The sequence below is a fragment of the Anolis sagrei genome, chromosome X, assembly GCF_037176765.1.
Source record: "Anolis sagrei isolate rAnoSag1 chromosome X, rAnoSag1.mat, whole genome shotgun sequence".
Classification (NCBI taxonomy): domain Eukaryota; kingdom Metazoa; phylum Chordata; class Lepidosauria; order Squamata; family Dactyloidae; genus Anolis; species Anolis sagrei.
Genome location: NC_090034.1, coordinates 89,466,451 through 89,488,564, shown reverse-complemented (window position 1 = coordinate 89,488,564; position 22,114 = coordinate 89,466,451). Strand labels below are relative to the sequence as shown.

Sequence of the window (22,114 nt, the reverse complement as noted above, 5' to 3'; positions counted from 1 at the left end):
CTCAAGGTCAATGCCCACTAAATCCTTTCAGTATATTCTTTTGGTCACGGGGGTTCAGTGTGGGAAGTTTGGCCCCAATTCTATCATTGGTGGAATTCAGAATCCTCTTTGATTGTAGGTGAACTATAAGTCCCAGCAACTACAACTCCCAATTCCAAAGTATATTTTCCCCAAACTCCACCAGTGTTCACATTTTGGCAAGTTGAGTGTTCGTGCCAAGTTTGGTCCAGATCCATCATTGTTTGAGTCCACAGTGCTCTCTGGATGTAGGTGAACTACAACTCCAAAAGTTCAAGGTCATTGCCCATTAAACCCTTCCAATATTTTTTGTTGGTCATGGGAGTCCTGTGTGCCAAATTTGGTTCAATTTCATTGTTGGTGGAGTTCAGAATGCTCTTTGATTGTAGGTGAACTATAAATCTCAGCAACTACAACTCCCAAATGTCAAGGTCTATTTTCTCCAAACTCCATTTGTGTTCATATTTGGGCATAAGGAATATTCGTGCCAAGTTTGGTCCAGATCCATCATTGTTTGAGTCCACAGTGCTCTGTGGATGTAGGTGAAGTACAACTCCCAAACTCAAGGTCGATGCCCCCGAACCCTTCTAGTGTTTTCTGTTGGTCATGGGAGTCCTGTGTGCCACGTTTGGTTCAATTCCATCATTGGTGGAGTTCAGAATGCTCTTTGATTGTAGGTGAAGTATAAATCCTAGCAACTGCAACTTCCAAATGTCAAGGTCTATTTTCCCCAAACTCCACCAGTGTTCCCATTTGGGCATATTGAGTATTCGTGCCAAGTTTGGTCCAGATCCATCATTGTTTTGAGTCCACAGTGCTCTCTGGATGTAGGTGAACTACAACTCCAAAAGTTCAAGGTCAACACCCACCAAACCCTTCCAGTATTTTTTGTTGGTCATGGTAGTCCTGTGTGCCAAGTTTGGGTTAATTCCATTGTTGGTGGATGTCAGAATCAAGGCCGTAGCCAGAAATCTTTTTTTGAAGAGGTTGAAATTTTTTGGGGGGGGGGGGGAGGGGTTGAAAATTTCACCGGGGGGGGGGGTGGGGTGGGGTTGAAACCTGCCTCCTAGCTCACGCTGAAGCAAAGAGCACAGCAGGGGGCAGAGCAGCCTTCAATAGCCTGCAGCTCCGCCCCTGTCAACCACCTCCACCAAGTCTGGCCTCCTTAATGAGACCATTCAACACACACACCCCACAATGACAGTAATAATAATAATAATAATAATAATAATAATCCTTTATTTGTACCCCACTACCATCTCCCGGAGGACTCGGTGCGGCTTACAAGAGGCTGAGCCCAAATACACAACAGTAAAAACAACAATACAGCAAAATAACTCAAAAACAAGGCAATAACATTAACAACACACCATGACGTAATTAAAATCTGTGGCAGGGCCAAATGTAATAATTAAAATTAAAAAGTGCTGGGCATGACCAGGTGAAAAGGGTAGGTGTTTGGAGGGGGATGGGCATGCAGTTATCCTGGCCTGGATGACATCAGTCCCCCCAAAAAGCCTGATGTCCTTAGGGAGAGAGTTCCAGAGTTGAGGGGCCACCACCAAGAAAGCCCTATCCCTTGTCCCCACCAATTGCACTTGCGATGCAGGTGGGATCGTGAGTGGGGCCTCTCCAGATGAATGAAGAGATCGTGTGGGTTCGTACACAGAGATGCGGTCAAGCAGGTAGGTGGGTCCCAAACAGTGTGAATAAATTGTCAATATTTGCCTGAGATAGTGCTTGCAGTTCTGGAGGGACTCTTAATTTTTTGCATCTCATAGACTTAGCAGGGGGATTGGGTTAACCAGTTAAAATTCATGAGTAAACCAGGTTTTTTAAAAAATCTGAAACATTTGGGGGGGGGGGGGTTGAACCCCTAAAACCACCCCCCCTCACTACAGGCCTGGTCAGAATGTTATTTGATTGGAGGTGAAATATAAATCCCAGCAACTACAACTCCCAAATGATGACATCAGTCCCCCCAAAAACCCACCAGTGTTCAAATTTGGGCCTATTTGTGCCCAATTTGGTCCAGTGAATGAAAAGACATCCTGCAGATCAGATATTTACATGCCGATTCATAACAGGAGCACAACTACAGTTATGAAGTAGCAAGGAAAATAACATTATGGTTGAGGGTCAACACAACATGAGGAACTCTATTAAGGGGTCGCGGCATTAGGAAAGTTGAGAAACACTCGTTGAGGCAGCCATTCAGAGCTTTCCCCTCCGAGTTCGTGGGCAGAAGGACAAGAGAGGCGGTGCCTGGCTGTTGTGCTCGTCTCCTTCGCCCTGCAGCCTCCAGCCCGGGGCCCTTTGAGCGGGAAGGGCTTCTTCGGAGCGTCGGGAGGTGAGTCTTGGCTGGGCCCCCCTTTTCCCTTCGTAAAGGTCGCTTTCCCCTTGGGCAGCCCCTTCTCCTTCCTGGCTGAGCCTCTCGCCGGGCTTCCTGGCAGAGTTTCTGCCTTTCCAGCCATTTCAATCGCCCTGGCTGCCTTTGCCTGGAATACTGACTCAATGCAATCCTCGAGGCAACCAATCTCGATTCAGGAACGGGACGATATGGAAGTAGACGCGACACTGTTGGCATTTGCAAGACACTGTTTCAACTAACGCTAAAGTTGCAACAGCGTTGGCAACTCCCAGGACCCTATTGGATGGAATCTTGACAATCAGATTCCACTCTTGCCCCCGTTTGACAGAAGGAGGGACCAATCACAGGAGAGGGAGGGCACAAAGCGGAGGCCTGATTGGCTCTAGGAGACCCCTCCAATAAAAGGCCTTGCTCTCAGGAGAAAAACAAGCAAAGCCCGCCCAACAGATGCACCAAGCACTAATGACCTTTTGGGTATTGTCGAAGGCTTTCATGGCTGGAATCACTAGGTTCTTGTGGGTTTTTTCGGGCTATAGGGCCATGTTCTAGAGGCATTTCTCCTGACGTTTCGCCTGCATCTATGGCAAGCATCCTCAGAGGTAGTGAGGTCTGTTGGAATTAGGACAAGGGGTTTATATATCTGTGGAATGGCTGGGGTGGGGCAAAGAGCTCTTCCCTGCTGCAGTTAGGTGTGAATGTTTCAGCTGATCACCTTCATTAGCATTTGAAGGCCTGCCTGAGCCTGGGAAAATCTCTTGCTGGGAGGTGTTAATCTGTGCCTGGTTGTTTCCTCTTTTTGGTTGTTGTTGTTGCCAAACAACAGAGAGGAAACAATCAGGCACAGATTAACACCTCCCAGCAAGAGATTTTCCCAGGCTCAGCCCTAGACCCTGAATAACTGGGATAGAAATCTATATAAATAAAAATGCAATGTTCATTTGTGGGATTAACATAACTCAAAAACCACTGGATGAATTGATACCAAATTTGGACACAATACATCTAACAACCCAATGAGTGATTATCACTCAAAAATTGATTTTGTCATTTGGGAGTTGTAGTTCCTGGGAGTTATAGTTAACTTACAATCAAAGAGCATTCTGAACTCCACCAATGAGGGAATTGATCCAAATGTGGCTCACAGGACTCCCATGACCAACAGAAAACACTTGAAGGGTTTGGTGGGCATTGACTTTCAGTTTGGGAGTTGTAGTTCACCTACCTCTAGAGAGCACTGTGGACTCAAACGATGGATCCAGACCAAACTTTTCAAATATTCCATATGCTCAAATATGAACACAGATGGAGTTTGGGGGAAATAAACCTTAAAATTTGGGAGTAGCAGTTACTGGGATTTATAGTTCACCTACAATCAAAGAGCATTCTGAACCCAACCAACGACAACATTGGGCCAAACTTCCCACACAGAACCCCCACAACCAACGGAAAATACTTAAGGCCATCCAGTCCAATTCCCTTTACCAGGGCAAGAAAATGTAATCAAAGCCCTCCTGACAAAGAGCCATCCAGCCATAGATATAGATAAATATATATGATTCACAAACAGAGAGATATGGTATCATAGATTTGAAAGGGACCTCTAAAGAAGGACAATTATATCCTGCTTGTTCCAGAGTAGGCAAACCAGACAATCTCCACATCAACACTGACAAAGAAACAGCAAGAAATACTGTTTGTTCACAAGCATAAAGAAATAACATATATTAGAAACCAACACTTTCTCATTACTTTATGTTTCATATTACTAGAATGGGCCACAGCAACGTGTGGCAGGGGACGGCTAGTCTATATAAATAAACATGAAATGTTCGTTTGTGGGATTAACATAACTCAAAAACGACTGGATGAATTGACACCAAATTGGGACACAATAACACCTAACAGCCCAATGAGTGATCATCACTTTAAAAAAAATTGATTTTGTCATTTGGGAGTTGTGGTTACTGGGAGTTATAGTTTACCTACAATCAAAGAGCATTCTGAATTCCACCAATGATGGAATTGAACCAACTTGGCACACAGAACTCACATGACCAACAGAAAATACTGGAAGGGTTTGATGGGCAGTGTCCTTTGGTTTTAGAGTTGCAGTTCACCTACATCCAGAGAGCACTGTGGACTCAAACAATGATGGATCTGGACCAAACTCTACACATATACTCAGTATGCCCAAATGTGAACACAGGTGGAGTTTGGGGAAAATAGAATCTTGACACTTCGGAGTTGTAATTGCTGGGATTTATAGTTCACCTACAATCACAGAGCATTCTGAACCCCACCAACGATGCATTTGTCCCTGTTGAACTTCATTTTGTTCATTTTGACCCATCTCTCTAATCTGTCAACGTCGTTTTGAGTTCTGCTCTTGTCTTCTGGGGTATTAGCTATCCCTCTCAATTTGGTGTCATCTGCAAACTTGATGATCATGACTTATAACCCTTCGTCTAAGGCAGCAGTTCCCAACCTTCCTAATGCCGTGACCCCTTAATACAGTTCCTCATGTTGTGGTGACCCCCAACCATAAAATTATTTTCGTAGCTACTTCATAACTGTAATTTTACTAGTGTTGTGAATCGTAATGTAAATATCTGATATGGAAGATGTATTTTCATTCATGGAACCAAATTTGGCACAAATACTCGATATGCCCAAATTTGATTACTGGTGAGTTTGTTGGGAGGATTGATTTTGTCATTTGGGATTTGTAATTGCTGGGATTTATAGTTCACCTACAATCACAGAGCATTCTGAACCCCACCAACGATAGAATTGGGCCAAACCTCCTACAGAGAACCCCCATGTGGGCCACAGCAACACGTGGCAGGGGACGGCTAGTCTATATAAATAAAAATGTAATGTCACACCTAGCCCAACTGACAAAAGTCCTTTGTCTCACCCTGGTCATTCTACAGATATATAAACCCTTTTTCCCAGTTCCAACAGACCTCACCTCTGAGGATGCTTGCCATAGATGCAGGTGAAACGTCAGGAGAAATGCCTCTAGAACATGGCCATATAGCCCGAAAAAACCCACAAGAACTTAATGTAATGTTCGTTTGTGGAATTAATAGAACTCAAAAACCACTCGACGAATTGACACCAAATTTGGACACAATACACCTATCAGGCCAACGAATGTCCATCACTCATAAAAACATTGAAAAACACAGCAAAAGAGACTTAAAACCCAAAAAACAAAAAAAAAACATTATAACACATGCGCAAAACCACATATATACACAAACATACATACACAAATACACACACACACATATGCATATATACACACACAAAACACATATACACAGAAAGGGGGAAGGAAGGAAGAAAGGAAGGAGAGAAGGAGGGATAGAAAGAGGAAAGGAAAGGAGAGAAGGAACGAGGTAGTGAAGGAAGGATGGATAGAAGGAAATAAAAAGTGAAAGAAGGAAGGAAAGAGAGGGAAGGAGAGAAGGAACAAAAGAGAGAAATGGAGGGAGAGAAGGAAGGAAGGAAGGAAGGAGAAGGAAGGATGGAACCAAAGAGCAAAGAAAGGGAGGAAAGAAACAGGTAGAGAAGGAAGGAAGAAAAATGGAAAGAAGAAGGAAAAGAAAAAGAGGGAAGGAAGGAAAGAGGGAGGGAAGGAAGGAGAGAAAGAAAGAGGGAGGGAAGGTTTTGCCATAATCACTCATAAAAACACTGAAAAACACAGCGGAAGAGACTTAAAAAGCCAAAAAAACAAAACAAACCCCCCCCCCCCCAAACCCCAAACATTACAATGCATGTGCATAACCACATTAATACACATATACAAAAATACTCGTGGCAGTGGACGGTTAGTCTATATAAATAAAAATGTAATGTTCGTTTGTGGGATTAACATAACTTGAAAACCATTGGATGAATTGACACCAAATTTGGACACAATACACCTAACAACCCAATGAGTGATCATCACTCAATTTTTTTTTGATTTTGTCATTTGGGAGTTGTAGTTGCTGGGAGTTATAGCTAACCTACCTTCAAAGAGCATTCTGAACTCCACCAAAGATGGAATTGATCCAAACTTGGCACACAGAATTCCCATGACCAACAGAAAATACTGGAAGGGTTTGGTGAGCGTGGACCTTGAGTTTTGGAGTTGCAGTTTACCTACATCTAAAGAGCACTGAGGACTCTAGCAATGATAGATCAGGACCAAACTTCGCACGGATACTCAATATGTCCAAATATGAACACTGGTGGAGCTTGGGGAAAACAGACCTTGATATTTGGAAGTTGTAATTGCTGGGATTTATAGTTCACCTACAGACAAAGAGCATTCCAAACCCTACCAAGAATAGAATTGGGCTAATCTTCCCACACAGAACCCCCATGACAGAAAATACTGGGTTTTCTGATGGTCTTTGGCGACCCCTCAGACACCTCCTTGCGACCCCCCCCCCCAAGAGTCCCGATCCCCAGGTTCAGAAACACTGGTCTAGATCCAGGGGAGTCATGCTACCCCTTTATTCTGCCTTGGTTAGATCACACCTGGAATATTGTGTCCAATTCTGGGCAGCACAATTGAAGAAAGAGATTGACAAGCTGGAATGTTTCCAGAGGAGGGCAACTAAAATGATCAAGGGTCTAGAGAACAAGCCCTATGAGGAGCAGCTTAAAGAACTGGGCATGTTTAGCCTGAAAAAGAGAAGCTGAGAGGAGACATGATAGCCATGTATAAATATGTGAAAGGAAGTCGTAGGGAGGAGGGAGCAAGCTTGCTTTCTGTTTCCTTGGAGACTAGGACGCGAAACAATGGCTTCAAACTACAAGAAAGGAGATTCCATCTGAACATGAGGAAGAACTTCCTGACTGTGAGAGCTGTTCAGCAGTGGAACTCTCTACCCCAAAGGCTCCTTTGGAGGCTTCCAAATGGAGGTTGGATGGCCATCTGTCGGGGGTGCTTTGAATGCAGTTTTTCTGCTTCTTGGCAGGGGGTTGGACTGGATGGCCCATGAGGTCTCTTCCAACTCTATAATTCTATGATTCTATCCAAGATTGGTGTACTGACGGTGGGTCTGTAGGTGTCTGTTAAGCCCTATTCTTGACCTGCGTCTTCTCCCACAGTGAGGGCAATGGTTTCCAGGTGGAAGGCAGTCCCGGTCCGGCTTGGCTTGATGTGCCTACCTCTTGGCACATTTCTCTCTTTCGTCCTCCATTCGTGCCTCTTCAAATTCTACAGCACTGCTGGTCACAGTTAACCTCCAGCTGGAGCGGTCAAGGGCCAGGGCTTCCCAGTTCTCAGTGTCTATGCCAGAGTTTTGAAGGTTGGCTTTGAGCCTATCTTTAAATCTCTTTTCCTGTCCACCAACATTCTGTTGGAGTAGAGCAACTGCTTTGGGAGACGGTGGTCATCGGGCATCTGGACATCATGGCAAGTCCAGCGGAGTTGATGGCGGAGGACCGTCACTTCAATGCTCATGGTCTTTGCTTCTTCCAGCACTCTGACATTTGTCCACCTGACTTCCCAATAGCTTTATAAAAAAGCACCTTGGTATCCCTACAGATGTCCCGGTCCTCAAACACTTTTTGCTTCATTTGGAAAAAAAACTGCACTCGCAGAGCTCAGGAGGTGCTGTATTTCAGTGTCAATGTGACTTTTGTGGAGAGGTGGCTGCCAAGGTACACCATTAAGCTGCATTTCTGGAAAAGCACTTTGGTTTTCTCGATGGTCAGTGAGAGGCAGAGCTTCTTGTATGCTTCTGCAAAGGTGTTTAGAGTGGTTTGTACGTTTATTTTTTTATTTAAATTATTTTATTTAGAGCCTTTTTCTTGCCCAAGTCCATAAATTGTGGTTTAATTAGGGACTGATACTGCTTCCACTGAGAGGCTAGAAAGGATTTTTTTTTTAATGTGGAGCTTGACACATTTCGCATGAATTGGGTGTGGAGTGAGTGCCAGGAAGTTGTGCAATATAAGCCACATGTCTTGTTCCGTTATGGACTGCTGTATATGAAGCTGGGGGACTAACTGGGGTGGCACTTTCCAGAAAATAAGAGGTGAGTGTTGGTTTCCCCCAGGATCATGCACTGTGATTTTAGCAATTTCCACACAAAGTTCAAATGAGGCTAACAATGAATGCCTTTTTCTTCTTTAATCTGTTTTAATCTGTTTTGTGTAGTGATTCTCTGCCTGAATGCCTTAAAGGCATCAGATCCTGAACGATCTTGGAAGCAAAGCAGTGTTTTGGATGAGGAAACACCAACAACAGAAGAAAACCCTATAACATTTGTGGGGTCATAAATTCACAGGTAACTAGAATGCAGATACACGCAAGCTTGTTTTGAGTAATATGCATTATATTTTGATTGTATTTATTTTCAGTCTTGCGTACAGACAATCCCAGAGTTACAAAGATCTGACTTGCAAACAACTCATAGTTAAGAATGGGGATGAGACTTTTTTTTATTACAACTGTTTCCTTTTTTTATTATTGTTGTTTACTTTACAAAATGCAGAGGTACAGGAATAATATTAAATATTTATACCTCGGTATGATCAAGCATGTAATCATTTCCCCCTGGTTTCTCCAGCTATTCTATAGTATAAACACAATACAAATAGATTGACTGTAGCTCAGAGTCTTGTTGATCTTATACATAGCCGTCTGTCTAAAATTCTCAAAAGTACTCATTTTGTTTTCTTCGTCATCCTGTATCTGCTGAACTGATTCCCTGTTTTGTGGCTGTTTGTTTATTTCATATCAAAGGTATTGCATAAATAAGTATAAAACTGATAAAAATAAAATGAGCACAAGTGGCTAAATATTTTTTTGACCAAGAATGGACAACGGTGACCACATTGTCTGTAGCTTTAAATAGTTGTACATGAGGCAGAACATTGTGGACAAGCATAGAGATGTGGAGTTGTCTGTTCTGCTCCACAGTCGCACAAGCTGGAGGATTCCTCTAGGTAGTGCCATTGTGCCAGGTTGTCTTTTGATCTGCCCACTCCACTTCTGAGCCTGTTCAGGGTCTTCCAAATTGATCATTCTTGGTTTTCCCCTGGAGGCAGACCCTCATGTGTATGTGTGTGTGTGTGTGTGTGTGGGTGGGGGGATCCAATTGGGATTTCCTGGTTTAGTTGCTCAGAGGGATGCTCTTGCTGTCGCTGGGGGAACATTAAGAGGAGTGGTGGTTCTCATGAAGCTTTTTCTTGATTTGAGTCTAATGGAAGGGGGCTGGTAGTGGATGGTTTTCACAGTGTTCAACCTTACATCTCTTATAGTTATGGGGGCAATGTCAGATAGCTTGTAGTGTTTACCAACAGGTGTAGGTTTAAGACATCCTGTGATTATTCTGCATGTTTCATTTAATGCTTTGTCCACTTGCTTCCCGTGGGTAGACTTGTGCCAAACAGGGCAGGTATATTCAGAAGTTGAGTATGTCAAGGCCAGGACTGATGTTCTTATTAATTTTGGGTCTGCACCCCATGCACTGCCAGCAAGTTTCCACAGGATGTTATTGCGTGCGGCTACTTTGTGCTTCGTTTTAGAATAATAGAATCATAGAGTTGGAAGAGACCTCATGGGCCATCCAGTCCAACCCCCCTCCAAGAAGCAGGAAAATTGCATTCAAAGCACCCCCAACAGATAGCCATCCAGCCTCTGTTTAAAAGCTTCCAAAGAAGGAGCCTCCACCACACTCCAGGGCAGAGAGTTCCACCGCTGAATGACTCTCATGGTCAGGAAGTTCTTCTTAATGTTCAGATGGAATCTTCTTTCCTGTAGTTTGAAGCCATTGTTTTGCATCCTAGTCTCCAGGGCAGCAGAAAACAAGCTTGCTCCCTCCTCCCTATGACTTCCTCTCATGTATTTATACATAGCTATCATGTCTCCTCTCAGCCTTCTCTTCTTCAGGCTAAACATGCCCAGCTCTTTAAACCGCTCCTCATAGGGCTTGTTCTCCAGATCCTTGATCATTTTAGTCACCCTCCTCCGGACACATTCCAGCTTGTCAATATTTTTCTTCAATTTTGGTGCCCAGAATTGGACACAATATTCCAGGTGTGGTCTAACCAAGGCAGAATAGAGGGGAAGCCTGACTTCCCTGGATCTAGACACTAGACTCCTATTGATGCAGGCCACTTTTCATACAGTGTGTGTGAAAAGAATAGCATGTCATTCAGGAGAAGGATAGAGTGAGGACACTCCACATTTCTTAATTCAGAAGGCGCCTTGAGGACTTTGGAAGGTGTTCCTTCAAAAGATGACAGTGATATCCCCCCCCCCCCCACTCCGCCTGTAAAGTGGACATTTTTCTGTTTTGCAAGACAAAAGAAGCCTGCTTCCAAACACAACCATGGATACAATGCCAGTCTTGCCCCAGCTGTCCAATCCTTCCTCAAGCCATGAGACAAAATCTTCCTTGCCGCGACCATTGAAGAAGTTCTATTTGGGAGAACCACTTGTCCTAGGGGTAAGTACCCGTATAAGAAACATTATGTGTGAATTATTCTGTGAGCACTATGCACGTCTTTCAAGACAAGAAATGTTTTCAGGGTTCTTTTTAGGCAGCTGAGTGGTTTTGTAATAGAAGAATGAATAACAACAGATTTATTTATTTATTTATTTACAACATTTATATGCCGCCCTTCTCACCCCGAAGGAGACTCAGAGCGGCTTACAAGATATACATACATGCAACATTATTAGCATAGCACCATATCAGTATTATATATTACTATAAGATATAATTATAATATAATATTATTATTATTATTATTATTATTGGCATTATATTGTATTACATTATAATATTATAAATATTATATTTATATACAATATATTATAATGGTATATATTATATTATATTATATTATATTATATTATATTATATTATATTATATTATTAGCATAGCACAGGAGACAATTTGGAACTATATTCCTGGCCCCCCTCTCTTCCTTCTGATTCCAGAGCAGCAGTTGGTGCGGGGGGAGGAGCTCATGTATGTATGTATGTATGTATATGTATGTATGGCTGGAGTTACACTTAAAAATGCACCTGTTCCAACTTACATACAAATTCAACTTAAGAACAACCGTACAGAACCTAGTCTCAACACTAGGTACAAAGGTGACCTATAATAATATAAGGAATAAGCAAGTTTCCTATCTTGAACAGAATTTAAGACCATTTGGAGACCACGGCTAAAAATGTTTCAGAATCAATAACATGATTTGCAGTTGCCAAGACTACCCATGTATAAGTGTGCATGCATATGATAGATATAAGGGAGTTTTGAGTGTGACTTCAGAGCTATACTGTTACATTGTTTACCTTTCATTGAAGTTATGACAGTGGACGAAATCCTTCCATTTGTCAAAATCCCCCAGACTATGCATTCCACCACAACCATGGCTGTTGGCCTAAGGAAGAAATTGCACTTTAGAGTCAGTAGTGCATTTCAAGTCTTGGTGCAATGGGTTAAACTGTTGTGCCGGCAGGACTGCTGACCAGTAGGTCAGCGGTTTGGATCCAGGGAGAACAGATCAAACTCCCATCTGTCAGCTCCAGCTTCTCATGCAGGGACATGAGAGAAGCCTCCCACAGGATGGCAAAACATCCGGGCATCCCTTGGGCAACGTCCTTGCAGACGGCCAATTCTCTCACACCAGAAGCGACTTGCAGTTTCTCAAGTCACTCCTGACACGAGAAAAAAAACATTCAAGTCTTGTTTAGTTTGGTCTTCTCTATCTATTTATCACAAACAACGGAAGAGGACAATATTGTGGAGCAGTGTTGAGGCTGAAACTTGGAAGGTGTGGGTGCATGGAACCATAAACACATTGAGTGACTTTGGGATTACACTGCCTGTCTAATCTGCTTTGTAATGTTGTGAGAATAATGTGGAAGAGCCATATATGCCACCTTGGGTTTGGTGGACAAATAGACTAGAAGTTAAGCGAAACAAAATCATCATCTCCGCAATAACAAACTCTATGTATTCAGTCTTTTTAATGGGTTGCTGTGAGTTTTTCAGGCTGTACGGCCATATTCCATACTACTGAAACATTGCCATGCAGCCCGAAAAACGCACAGCAACCCAGTGATTCCAGCCATGAAAGCCTTCGACAATTCAATCTTTTTTAATATTAATCTGACATTTATATTATTGATGATCTGTGCCCTGCCACACGTTACTGTGGCCCAGTCTGTGTATATGTATTTTGTGTGTGCATATATTTGTGTATATGTGTATATTTGTGGTTTTGCACATGCGTTGTAATGTATTTTTTGTTTTTTGGCTTCTTAAGTCTCTTCTGCTGTGTTTTACAGTGTTTTTATGAGTGATGGTCACTTGTTGGCCTGATAGGTGTATTGTGTCCAAATTTGGTGTCATTTCGCCCAGTGGTTTTTGAGTTATGTTAATCCCACAAACGAACATTACATTTTTATTTATATAGATGCTCTTAATTCATTGGTGTTTATCCTTCACATACCATGTTGTTTAACCTAAACCAACTTGTTCAATTCTCTCCTTTCAGATTACCCAGATACTCACAGGAATTATTGGGATAGTTTTTGCAATTGTGATGGATGCCACTGATACAGACTATGAGATTTACGTTATTCTTAAGGCATCGTACTGGACGGGAATATTGGTAATTCTACTTGACAGCATGTCCAAATTATATTTTCACAGAATTTGTTTTAGAATTTGGTTTGTTAAACTTGCGCCACCCACTGATCATGTCCTCGAGAGCTTGTGTCTTAATCGCTATTTCCAGTGTGCATGTGGCTTTCTGTGAATGAGGAAAATGGTGGGACCAATAGCACAGTGGTCCAGATTCTCGGCCGATTGTTATGAAGCTTCTCCATAGATAAATCTCATGATTAGTAGGGATCAGTCCTCAATACCATGCCTTAAGAAGTGCTGGCAGAGGCCCTTTCCACGCAGTTGAATAAAATTCCACATTATCTGCTTTGAACTGGAATATATGGCAGTGTGAACTCAGATAACCCAGTTTAAAGCAGATATTGTGGGATTTTCTGCCTGGATATTCTGGGTTACTGTATATACTTGGGTATAAACTGACCCGAATATAAGCCGAGGCACCTAATTTTACCACAAAAAAACCTGAGAAAATGTATTGACTTGAGTATAAGCCAAGGGTGGAAAATGCAGCAGCTACTGGTAAGCTTCAAAATAAAAATAGATACCAATTAAATTACATCAATTGAGGCATCAGTAGGTTAAATGTTTTTGAATATTTACATAAAACTGTAATTTAAGATAAGACTGTCCAACTCTGATTAAGCCATTATTCTAACCTTCTTCAATGTAAATGTGCTTATGTCTTTTTCCAATAATAATAGAGTAAAATAATAAATGTAATAAAAAATAATAATAGAGTAAAATAATGGAAATGTAGTAATAACAGTAATAAATAGAGTAAAATAATAAAAATAATAAAAATAATAATAGAGTAAAATAATAAATGTAATAAAAATAATAATAGAGTAAAATAATGGAAATGTAGTAATAACAGTAATAGAGTAAAATAATAAATATAATAAAAATAATAGAGTAAAATAATGGAAATATAATAATAACAGTAATAATAAAGTCAAATAATAATTGTAGCGATAATAGAGTAAAATTATGTAAATGTAATAATGATCAGTGCCCCCTGGTGGTGTAGCAGGTTAAACCGCTGAGCTAAAATTGCTGCCCGAAAGGTTGGCAGTTTGCATCTGCGGAGTGGGGTGCGCTCCTGCTGTTAGACCCAGTTTCTGCCAACCTAGCAGTTCGAAAAAATGGAGTACCATTGCATTCCTCAGGCAGGAATGCAATGGTACTACATGCAGTCATGCTGGCTACATGACCTTGGAGTTGTCTACGGACAATACCAGCTCTTCGGCTTAGAAATGGAGATGAGCAGCATCCCCCAGAGTTGGGCACAGCTAGACTTAATGTCAAGGGGAAACCTTTACCTTCACTTTTAATAATAATAATAATAATAATAATAATAATAACAAATGAAATAATACTAATAATAACTGAGTCAAATAATAAATTATTTTGACTCGAGTATAAGCCGAGGGAGGGGGGTGTTCAGCCTAAAAAAGGGCTGAAAAGCCCATCTTATACTTGAGTATACACAGTATATGGCTGTGTGGAAGGGCCCTGAGATCCAAGTTGATGATTTTCTGATGAAGATCTAAGAAAGAATGGGAGGAATGCAAGACAGTCACTTGAATCTTGTTTGTTGCCACTTCTGACATTTTTATCTCTCCTAGTACATCATTTCAGGATCTCTGTCTGTGGCAGCTGCCAGGAATCCAAAGATGTCACTGGTAAGTGACCTATTTGGAGAATGAGTGATATGATTGAGAGGATGGGCCTCATGGGCGAGCAGTGGCTCACAGATGCTTTGGGCTCAAGCCAGCATTGCTCATGGAGAAGGATTCTGGGAGATGAATTATAGAAGAATAGAGTTGGAAGAGACCACATGGGCCACCCAGTCCAACCCCTTGCCATGCAGGAAAAGCACATTCCCCAAAAGTGGGTGTCATGCATCTAATGTAGTGATTTATTCCTGTATTCCTGTATTCAGCAGTGCCGAGAGTACAGAGAAGTCCAGAAATGGTAAGAAAGATGTATACTGAAGGGGCAACCATAATCAATTTGGGAGTAGTTTGTGTAGCTACTAGGCTTGGTTGATCCAGAAAAAAAAAATGGTTCAATTTGGTGATTCAATTCTAAAGTCACTTCTGGATTTTTTTTAAAAAAACGAAACTTTCCGAAACTTCTGAAACTTCCAAATCAATTCGTTAATGCAGATGCGCATGCGCAGTAGGGAATAACAGCAGACACTGTGGAAATTACATGGGATTTTTCCTCCCTCATTTTTAGACCAATTCTGATGAAAGTTGCTACAGTGGTAGAACACATTAACTGCTGTTAGGTCACCAAATTTCATAAACTTTGACTTATCCATGGATTTTTGGCAAATTTTCAAAGTTATTATAAAAAACATTTTTAATAAAGAAAATCTGTTCCTCATTTGAAAGTGTTATTTCCTGTTTCATTTAATGGTTTTTACTTTGAAAGTAGTTGTTCTACTCCAGAAACTTTTGTTTGTTTTTATGGCACAAACTGTGTTAACTTGGTGGAGAACAGAAATCATAGTACAGACCCCATCAAGGGACATCTAGACTGACCCCCTTCTTCTGGGCAGAAAGTCACCATTCAAACTCTCCTGACATCCATTTGCTTCCTCTACTGAGTTGGAAGGGACCCTCAAGACACATCCATCCATTTATCCTTATTTGCAGATGCAATCATCATTTTATTTTGTCATTACTTACTGACTGTAAAGGGCTGACTGGCTTTCCCAGTGCCTTTTTCATGGCAATGTGGCCAAAGTAAAAAGGATTGGTTTTTAAAGCAGTTTATGTTCTCTTGACTTTGCAAAAGTTGCTTATTGCTTTGCTGCCTTCTTTAGACTCCTTTGTAGATTCAATCAGTTTATTTTATATTTAGACGAAGACTGCTACAGACAGCTATTTTTAGGTCCTTCAGACATTTCGGTTAATGAGCAGGTGTGCATTGTGGGAAATGTAGTTTAATAGCAGGGCCTTTTGCAATCTCTACCATTGGGGGCCTGGCCTTCCCAAACTACAGTTGCGATGGCTGTAATTAGCCACGCCCACCGCTTCTCTTCTTGCAGTGCTGACAGAAAGAATGAGATTTTTTATAATTCTCTTGCCTTCACCAAATGTGCTCTACGTGAGGCTGCCTTTGAAGACAGCTCGGAAACTTCAGCTAGTTCAATGGGCGGCAGCCAGATTACTAACTGGGGTGGCATACAGGGAGCATACCACCCTCCTGCTGTGCCAGCTCCACTGGCTGCCGGTCCATCTCCGAGCCCAATTCAAAGTGCTGGTCTTGACCTATAAAGCTCTATATGATTCTGGCCCAGCTTACTTGTCCGAACACATCCGCCCCTACGTCCCACCTCATAATCTAAGATCATCTAGGGAGGCCCTGCTCTCGCTCCCGTCAAGAGCACAGATGCGCCTGGCGGGGATGAGAGACAGGGCCTTCTCGGCTGTGGCCCCCCGCCTGTGTAACACACTCCCAAATGAGGTAAGATCCACTCCCTCCCTCCTGGCTTTTAGAAAAAATATCATGGCTTTCAGACCAGACCTTCGGGCAGTAGAAGTAAATGTATGCAGTATTTCAGGAAGACAATGACTGCAACGGCAATTTGACAAACGAGACTGTTTTATTGTTTTAATGATTGTTTTACTGCTTATGGATGTATGGTTTTAATTTGATTTATGTTTAATTGTAGTGTATAATTATAATTGTTTGTACTGGCATTGAATTTTGCCATTACTTATGTGTAAACTGCTTTGAGTCCCCCTCAGGGTGAGAAAAGCGGTATAGAAATACTGTAAATAAATAAAATAAATAAAAATAAACATTCTGCCTTGGTTAGACTGCATCTGGAATACTGTGTCCAATTCTGAGCACCAAAATTGAAGGGAGATGTTGACAGGCTGGAATGTGTCCAAAAGAGGGTGACTAAAATGATCAAGAGTCTGGAGAACAAACCCTATGAGGAGCGGCTTAAAGAGCTGGTCATGTTTAGCCTGAAGTGGAGAAGGCTGAGAGGAGACATGATAACCATGTATCAATATGTGAGGGGAAGTCATAGGGAGGAGGGAGCAAGCTTGTTTCCTGCTGCCCTGGACACCAGGAAGTGGAACAATGGCTTCAAACTACAAGAAAGGAGATTCCACGTAAACATGAGGAAGAACTTCCTGACTGTGAGAGCCGTTCAACAATGGAACTCTGTGCCTTGGAGTGTGTTGGAGGCTTTTAAACAGAGGCTGGATGGCCATCTGTCGGGGGTGCTTTGAATGCGATTTTTCTGCTTTTTAGCAGGGGGTTGGACTGAATGGCCAACAATGATTCTATGATTCTATACCTGTACTAAACTTAATGAAATAATATTGTATTGTTTCTCATTATTAGGTGAAAGGCATGCTGGGAATGAATGTTGTGGGTGCCGTCACAGCTGGCGTTGGGATCATATTGCTTTGCATTTCATTAATATTTGACCGAAGGTATTACTATTATGGATGTGACTTCTCCGAATCGGAAGCAGATATAAAAGAGTGTGCTAATAAAATGATTTATCATGTAAGTAAATATCTCATTAGGAGTAGACCATGTTGCGTATCCAAAGGGACATTTGGAATTAGTCCCGTCCCCGTCCCCCCACTGCTCTTAAAAGAGTACAACATTCTTGGAGTCTTCCAAGTTATAATCATGTTTGACTGTTCTTTTTAGTCTTGAAATTCACTCTAATGCATATGTGTTGGTTGGGCTATCTGCTTCCTTGCCTGGGAATAGTGTTTGAAACCCTGACTTTTCTCCAGCTGTTTGCCATCCTAGTACGAGGGTTGAATGAAAAGTAATGCCTCCACCTTCGTTACTTGTATTTGGATGGGAATATTTTAATAAATCAAACACAGAAATAATCCTTAGAATGTGTTCTTTAACTATCACTATTCACTTTTCCACATAATCATTAGGCAATTGGATACATTTCTGCCAATGATGAACAAGTTTTCTGAAGCCGCAACCAGCATCTCACAGTTCTCTCAACGTCTTCATCAGAAGCATAATGATGTCCCTGCAAATCTTCTTTCGTTATCGGGAACAAATTGAAGTCAGAAGGTGCTAAATCTGGACTGTATGGAGGATGCCGTACGGGAGTGAGATCCAGTCTCTGAAATTCTGCTGTGTACCCATAGTGCACAGATCTTCCAAAAGCCAAGTAAAGCAATAATGTGCCCCACACGTTCTTGTGAAATGCAGATTATGCTTGAAATTTCTCTCTGAGTGAGACGATGATCGTCCTGAATCAATCTATCAACCCTTTGCTTGTGAAACTCAGTGGTTACTGTCACAGGACGTCCAACTCTTTGTTTGTCATGCAAGTCAGATGTTCCCACCTCAACATCTTTAAACTTACTTGCCCATCGACTCACAGTATTCACATCAACACAATCACCATAAATAGATTGCATTCTCTGATGAATCTCCTTTGGGGTGATGCCTTCTGCTGTCAGGAATTCAATGACTGCACATTGCTTAAGTCGCATTGACCAACCATCTGCGCAAGGTTTCATACTTCACACTTTAACAACACAACCATTCAATGCTAAGGCTTCCCGCCAAAATGAAACTGTAGAGGAGAGTCTACTGAACAAGCTAGTACCTGCCGCATACCAGTACTCCCATCTGTTGAGGAGTTGCGAAGGTGGAGGCATTACTTTTCATTCAACCCTCATATGAGTGCCTTCCAGTTTAGCTTAGTTTGTGTTTCTTTCTTTGTTATTAAATAATGTTTGGTTGCATGAAACTTGGATCAGAATCTGGTTATATGTTCAGCCCTGAAGAATGAATCCTTTTCCTGTATGTTTTATTGGCAGAATACCAGATATGGGATTCTTGCAGTTTTACTGGTTTTCGCCATCCTCGAGTGCTGCATTGCCATTTCTACTGCTGCCTTTGGATGCAAGACTGTGTGCCGAGATGCCTATACTGAAACGGTAATATTCAGTCTGGGGGCGCATCATCACGGCAGCATTAATGCAACACCACTTTAACTATCATGGGTTATTACTCTGGAATGATAGTTTTATAAGGTCTTAAGCCTTCTCTTAGGCCTTCTCAGGCCCCCTGATGAAACAACTAAGTCGCTGAACTTGCTGACTGAGAGGTTGGTGGTTCGATTCTGGGGAGCGGGGTGAGCTCCCACGGTTAGCCCCAGCTTCTGCCAGCCTAGCAGTTCAAAAACATGCAAAAATGAGTAGATCAATAGGTACCGCCTTGGCGGGAAGGTAACGGTGCTCCATGCAGTCTTGCTGGCCACATGACCTTGGAGGTGTCTACAGACAAGGCCAGCTCTTTGGCTTAGAAATGAAGTTAAGCACCACCCCCCAGAGTTGGACATGACTGGACTTAATGTCAGGGGAAACCTTTACCTTTACTAATATATAGAAATAATAAACATTGTAATAGTGCTGCTATATTGTATGTAGTATTTGTGTGTGTGTGTGTGTGTGTGTGTCAGGAGCGACTTGAGAAACTGCCAGTCGCTTGTGGTGTGAGAGAATTGGCCATCTGCAAGGACATTGCCCGGGGAAGCCCGGATGTTTTGATTTTTACCATCTTTGTGGGAGGCTTCTCTCATGTCCCCGCATGGGGAGCTGGAGCTGACAGAGGGAGCTCATCCGTGCTCTCCCCGGATTCAAACCTATGATCTGTTGGTCTTCAGTCCTCCCGGCAGAAGGGTTTAGCCCACTGCACCACTGAGGGCTCATTTATTTAATATTAATAACGGTCTATTATAATATATTGTATATTGTATATACTACAACTTATGATATGGTACAATATATATATTACCATGTAAGCAGCCATTTGTCCCTTTGGAATAATAATAATAACAATAATAATAATAATAATAATAATAATAATAATAATATATAATAGTAATAGTGTATGATAGTGTAATATACTGATAGTGTATTATATATATTGTGGTATAATAATAAAGTATAATATGATAATATATAATAATATGATAATTGTACATTATATATTACATATAATATTACTAGTAATATTGCAGTATGGTGTATTATTATTATTATTATTGATGTAGATGTGAATTTGTTTTTGGAAATTGGGGGTTGGTTATTTTTGTCTTTGTTCAACTTCTCATGGCATTGAATGTGTGCCAATATCTGTTGTAAACCTCCCTAAGTCCCTTGGGGAGATAGGGCAGAATATAACTAAATTGTTGTTGTTGTTGTTAAGAGTGCTGTGGGCAGAAGCAAGCAGCTGTTTAGCTATTGAAGAGCAGAATAAGTGGCTAAGGAGATGATTTTGTCCATGGCCTTTTTCATTCTTCAGGTTGTGGTGGTTTATCAGAACATGGCCCCCAGCAGCGCTGATACCCAGACAGCTGTGTCCAAGGATCCCAAGACTTTCTGAACTCTTGTTTCTTCAACTCTGCTTTTCTGAACTTCCGTCTCATACTTCAGCTCCCAGGGGAAGAAGATGAAATGTGTATCTATGAACTAAAGAGCTTTCTTAACTAATCCTTATCTTCTCAATCATTCAAATACAGTGGATATCATGAACAATGTGGAGAGATGTTGATAATGTAGACAGCTTTTAATATTTCAGCCAAAATTTAAATAGAGCAGAAACATGGAAGCTCTAAAACGGGGCACTGGAATAAATGGGATTATTTTAAAATTACCTCTATAGCAGCGTTTCTCAACCTGGGGGTCTGGACCCCTTGGGGGGGGGGGTCGCAAGGGGGTCGCCAAACACCATCGAAAACACAGTATTTTCTGTTGGTTATGGGGGTTCTGTGTGGGAAGTTTGGCCCAATTCTGTCATTGGTGAGGTACAGAATGCTCTTTGATTGCAGGAGAATTATAAATACCAGCAACTACCACTCCCAAATGTCAAGGTCTATTTTCCCCAAACTCCATGAGTGTTCACAGTTGGACATATTGAGTATTCGTGCCAAGTTTGATCCAGATCCATCATTGTTTGAGTCCACAGTGTTCTCTAGATATAGATGAATTACAACTTCAAAACTCAAGGCCAATGCCCACCAAAGGCCTCCAGTATTTTCTGCTCGTGATGGGAGTTCTGTGTTCCAAATTTGGTTCAAATTTGGTTCAATTTGGTTGGTGGAGTGCCGAAGGCTCTTTGATTGTAGATGAACTGTAAATCCCAGCAACTACAACTCCCAAATGACAAAATCAGTCCCCTCCCCCCACCCCAACACCACCAGTGTTCCAATTTGAGCATATCAGGTATTTGTGCCAAACATGGTCCAATGAATGAAAATACACCCTGCATATTGGATATTTACATTACGATTCATAACAGTAGCAAAATTACAGTTATGAAGTAGCAATGAAAATAATGTTATGGTTGGAGGCCACCACAACATGAGGGGTCGCAGCATTAGGAAGGCTGAAAACCACTGTTCTATAGGGAGACAGTGAACCACGGACCTCCCATATGTTTTGCATTACGCATAATGTAATCTCTTCCATGGTCTGGGAGTTGGAGTTCCAGTAAATGTATATAAGTTTAGTTAAGGGTTAAGGGTCTATCCTTTTTCTATAGGATTGGGAAGCTGGAGGCAAGAGATGGGGAGCTGCTACAGCTTCTGATCTTCCTTTGGGAGCAAACACAGTCATGATGAGGAGAAAGAGAAGGCGGTGCATTTTGAGTTGTTGAATCTGTATCCACACTTCTATTATTATAGAGCAGCTCCTTAATCATTCAGCCACGTCGTAATTGGGCACACTACGTAGTATGTGTCCACCAACAATTCACCACCAACGCCCAAGCTATAGGTTTTAAATCATTTTTTTAATCCTAGTCACTATTTACATCTTTCTGTATCCATTTATATTCTACTCTACCCCCTACAACTATATAAAGTGCTTTTGAACCTTTGGCTTTAATGCCACTTCATCAGTGCATCTAAAAATTGCATTAATATCCACAAAAACATGTACTAAAATATATATTTTTAAATTGTATTGACTTGTTTTGTAAGTTGTTTTGAGTCTCATTTGAAGAGAGAAAAACAGGTTATAAATAAACATAATGCTAAAATTA

General features: G+C 41.5%; 1 protein-coding gene across 2 annotated transcripts; it reads left to right on the top strand.

The window, feature by feature from the left end:
• Positions 1 to 2,245: 2,245 nt before the first annotated feature.
• Positions 2,246 to 22,114, top strand: LOC137094815 (membrane-spanning 4-domains subfamily A member 4A-like). Of its 2 annotated transcripts, none has more exons than XM_067460675.1 (8): positions 2,246 to 2,368; positions 8,553 to 8,682; positions 10,703 to 10,848; positions 12,918 to 13,034; positions 14,674 to 14,730; positions 17,420 to 17,587; positions 18,886 to 19,005; positions 20,375 to 22,114. In XM_067460675.1, the coding sequence occupies exons 3-8, from the start codon at positions 10,732 to 10,734 to the stop codon at positions 20,453 to 20,455; spliced, it is 660 nt and encodes a 219-aa protein (XP_067316776.1). In that variant the 5' UTR covers positions 2,246 to 2,368; positions 8,553 to 8,682; positions 10,703 to 10,731; the 3' UTR covers positions 20,456 to 22,114. The 2 variants fall into 2 exon arrangements, with proteins under 2 accessions (XP_067316776.1, XP_067316775.1); XM_067460674.1 differs by lacking the exon at positions 2,246 to 2,368 and adding an exon at positions 8,333 to 8,430.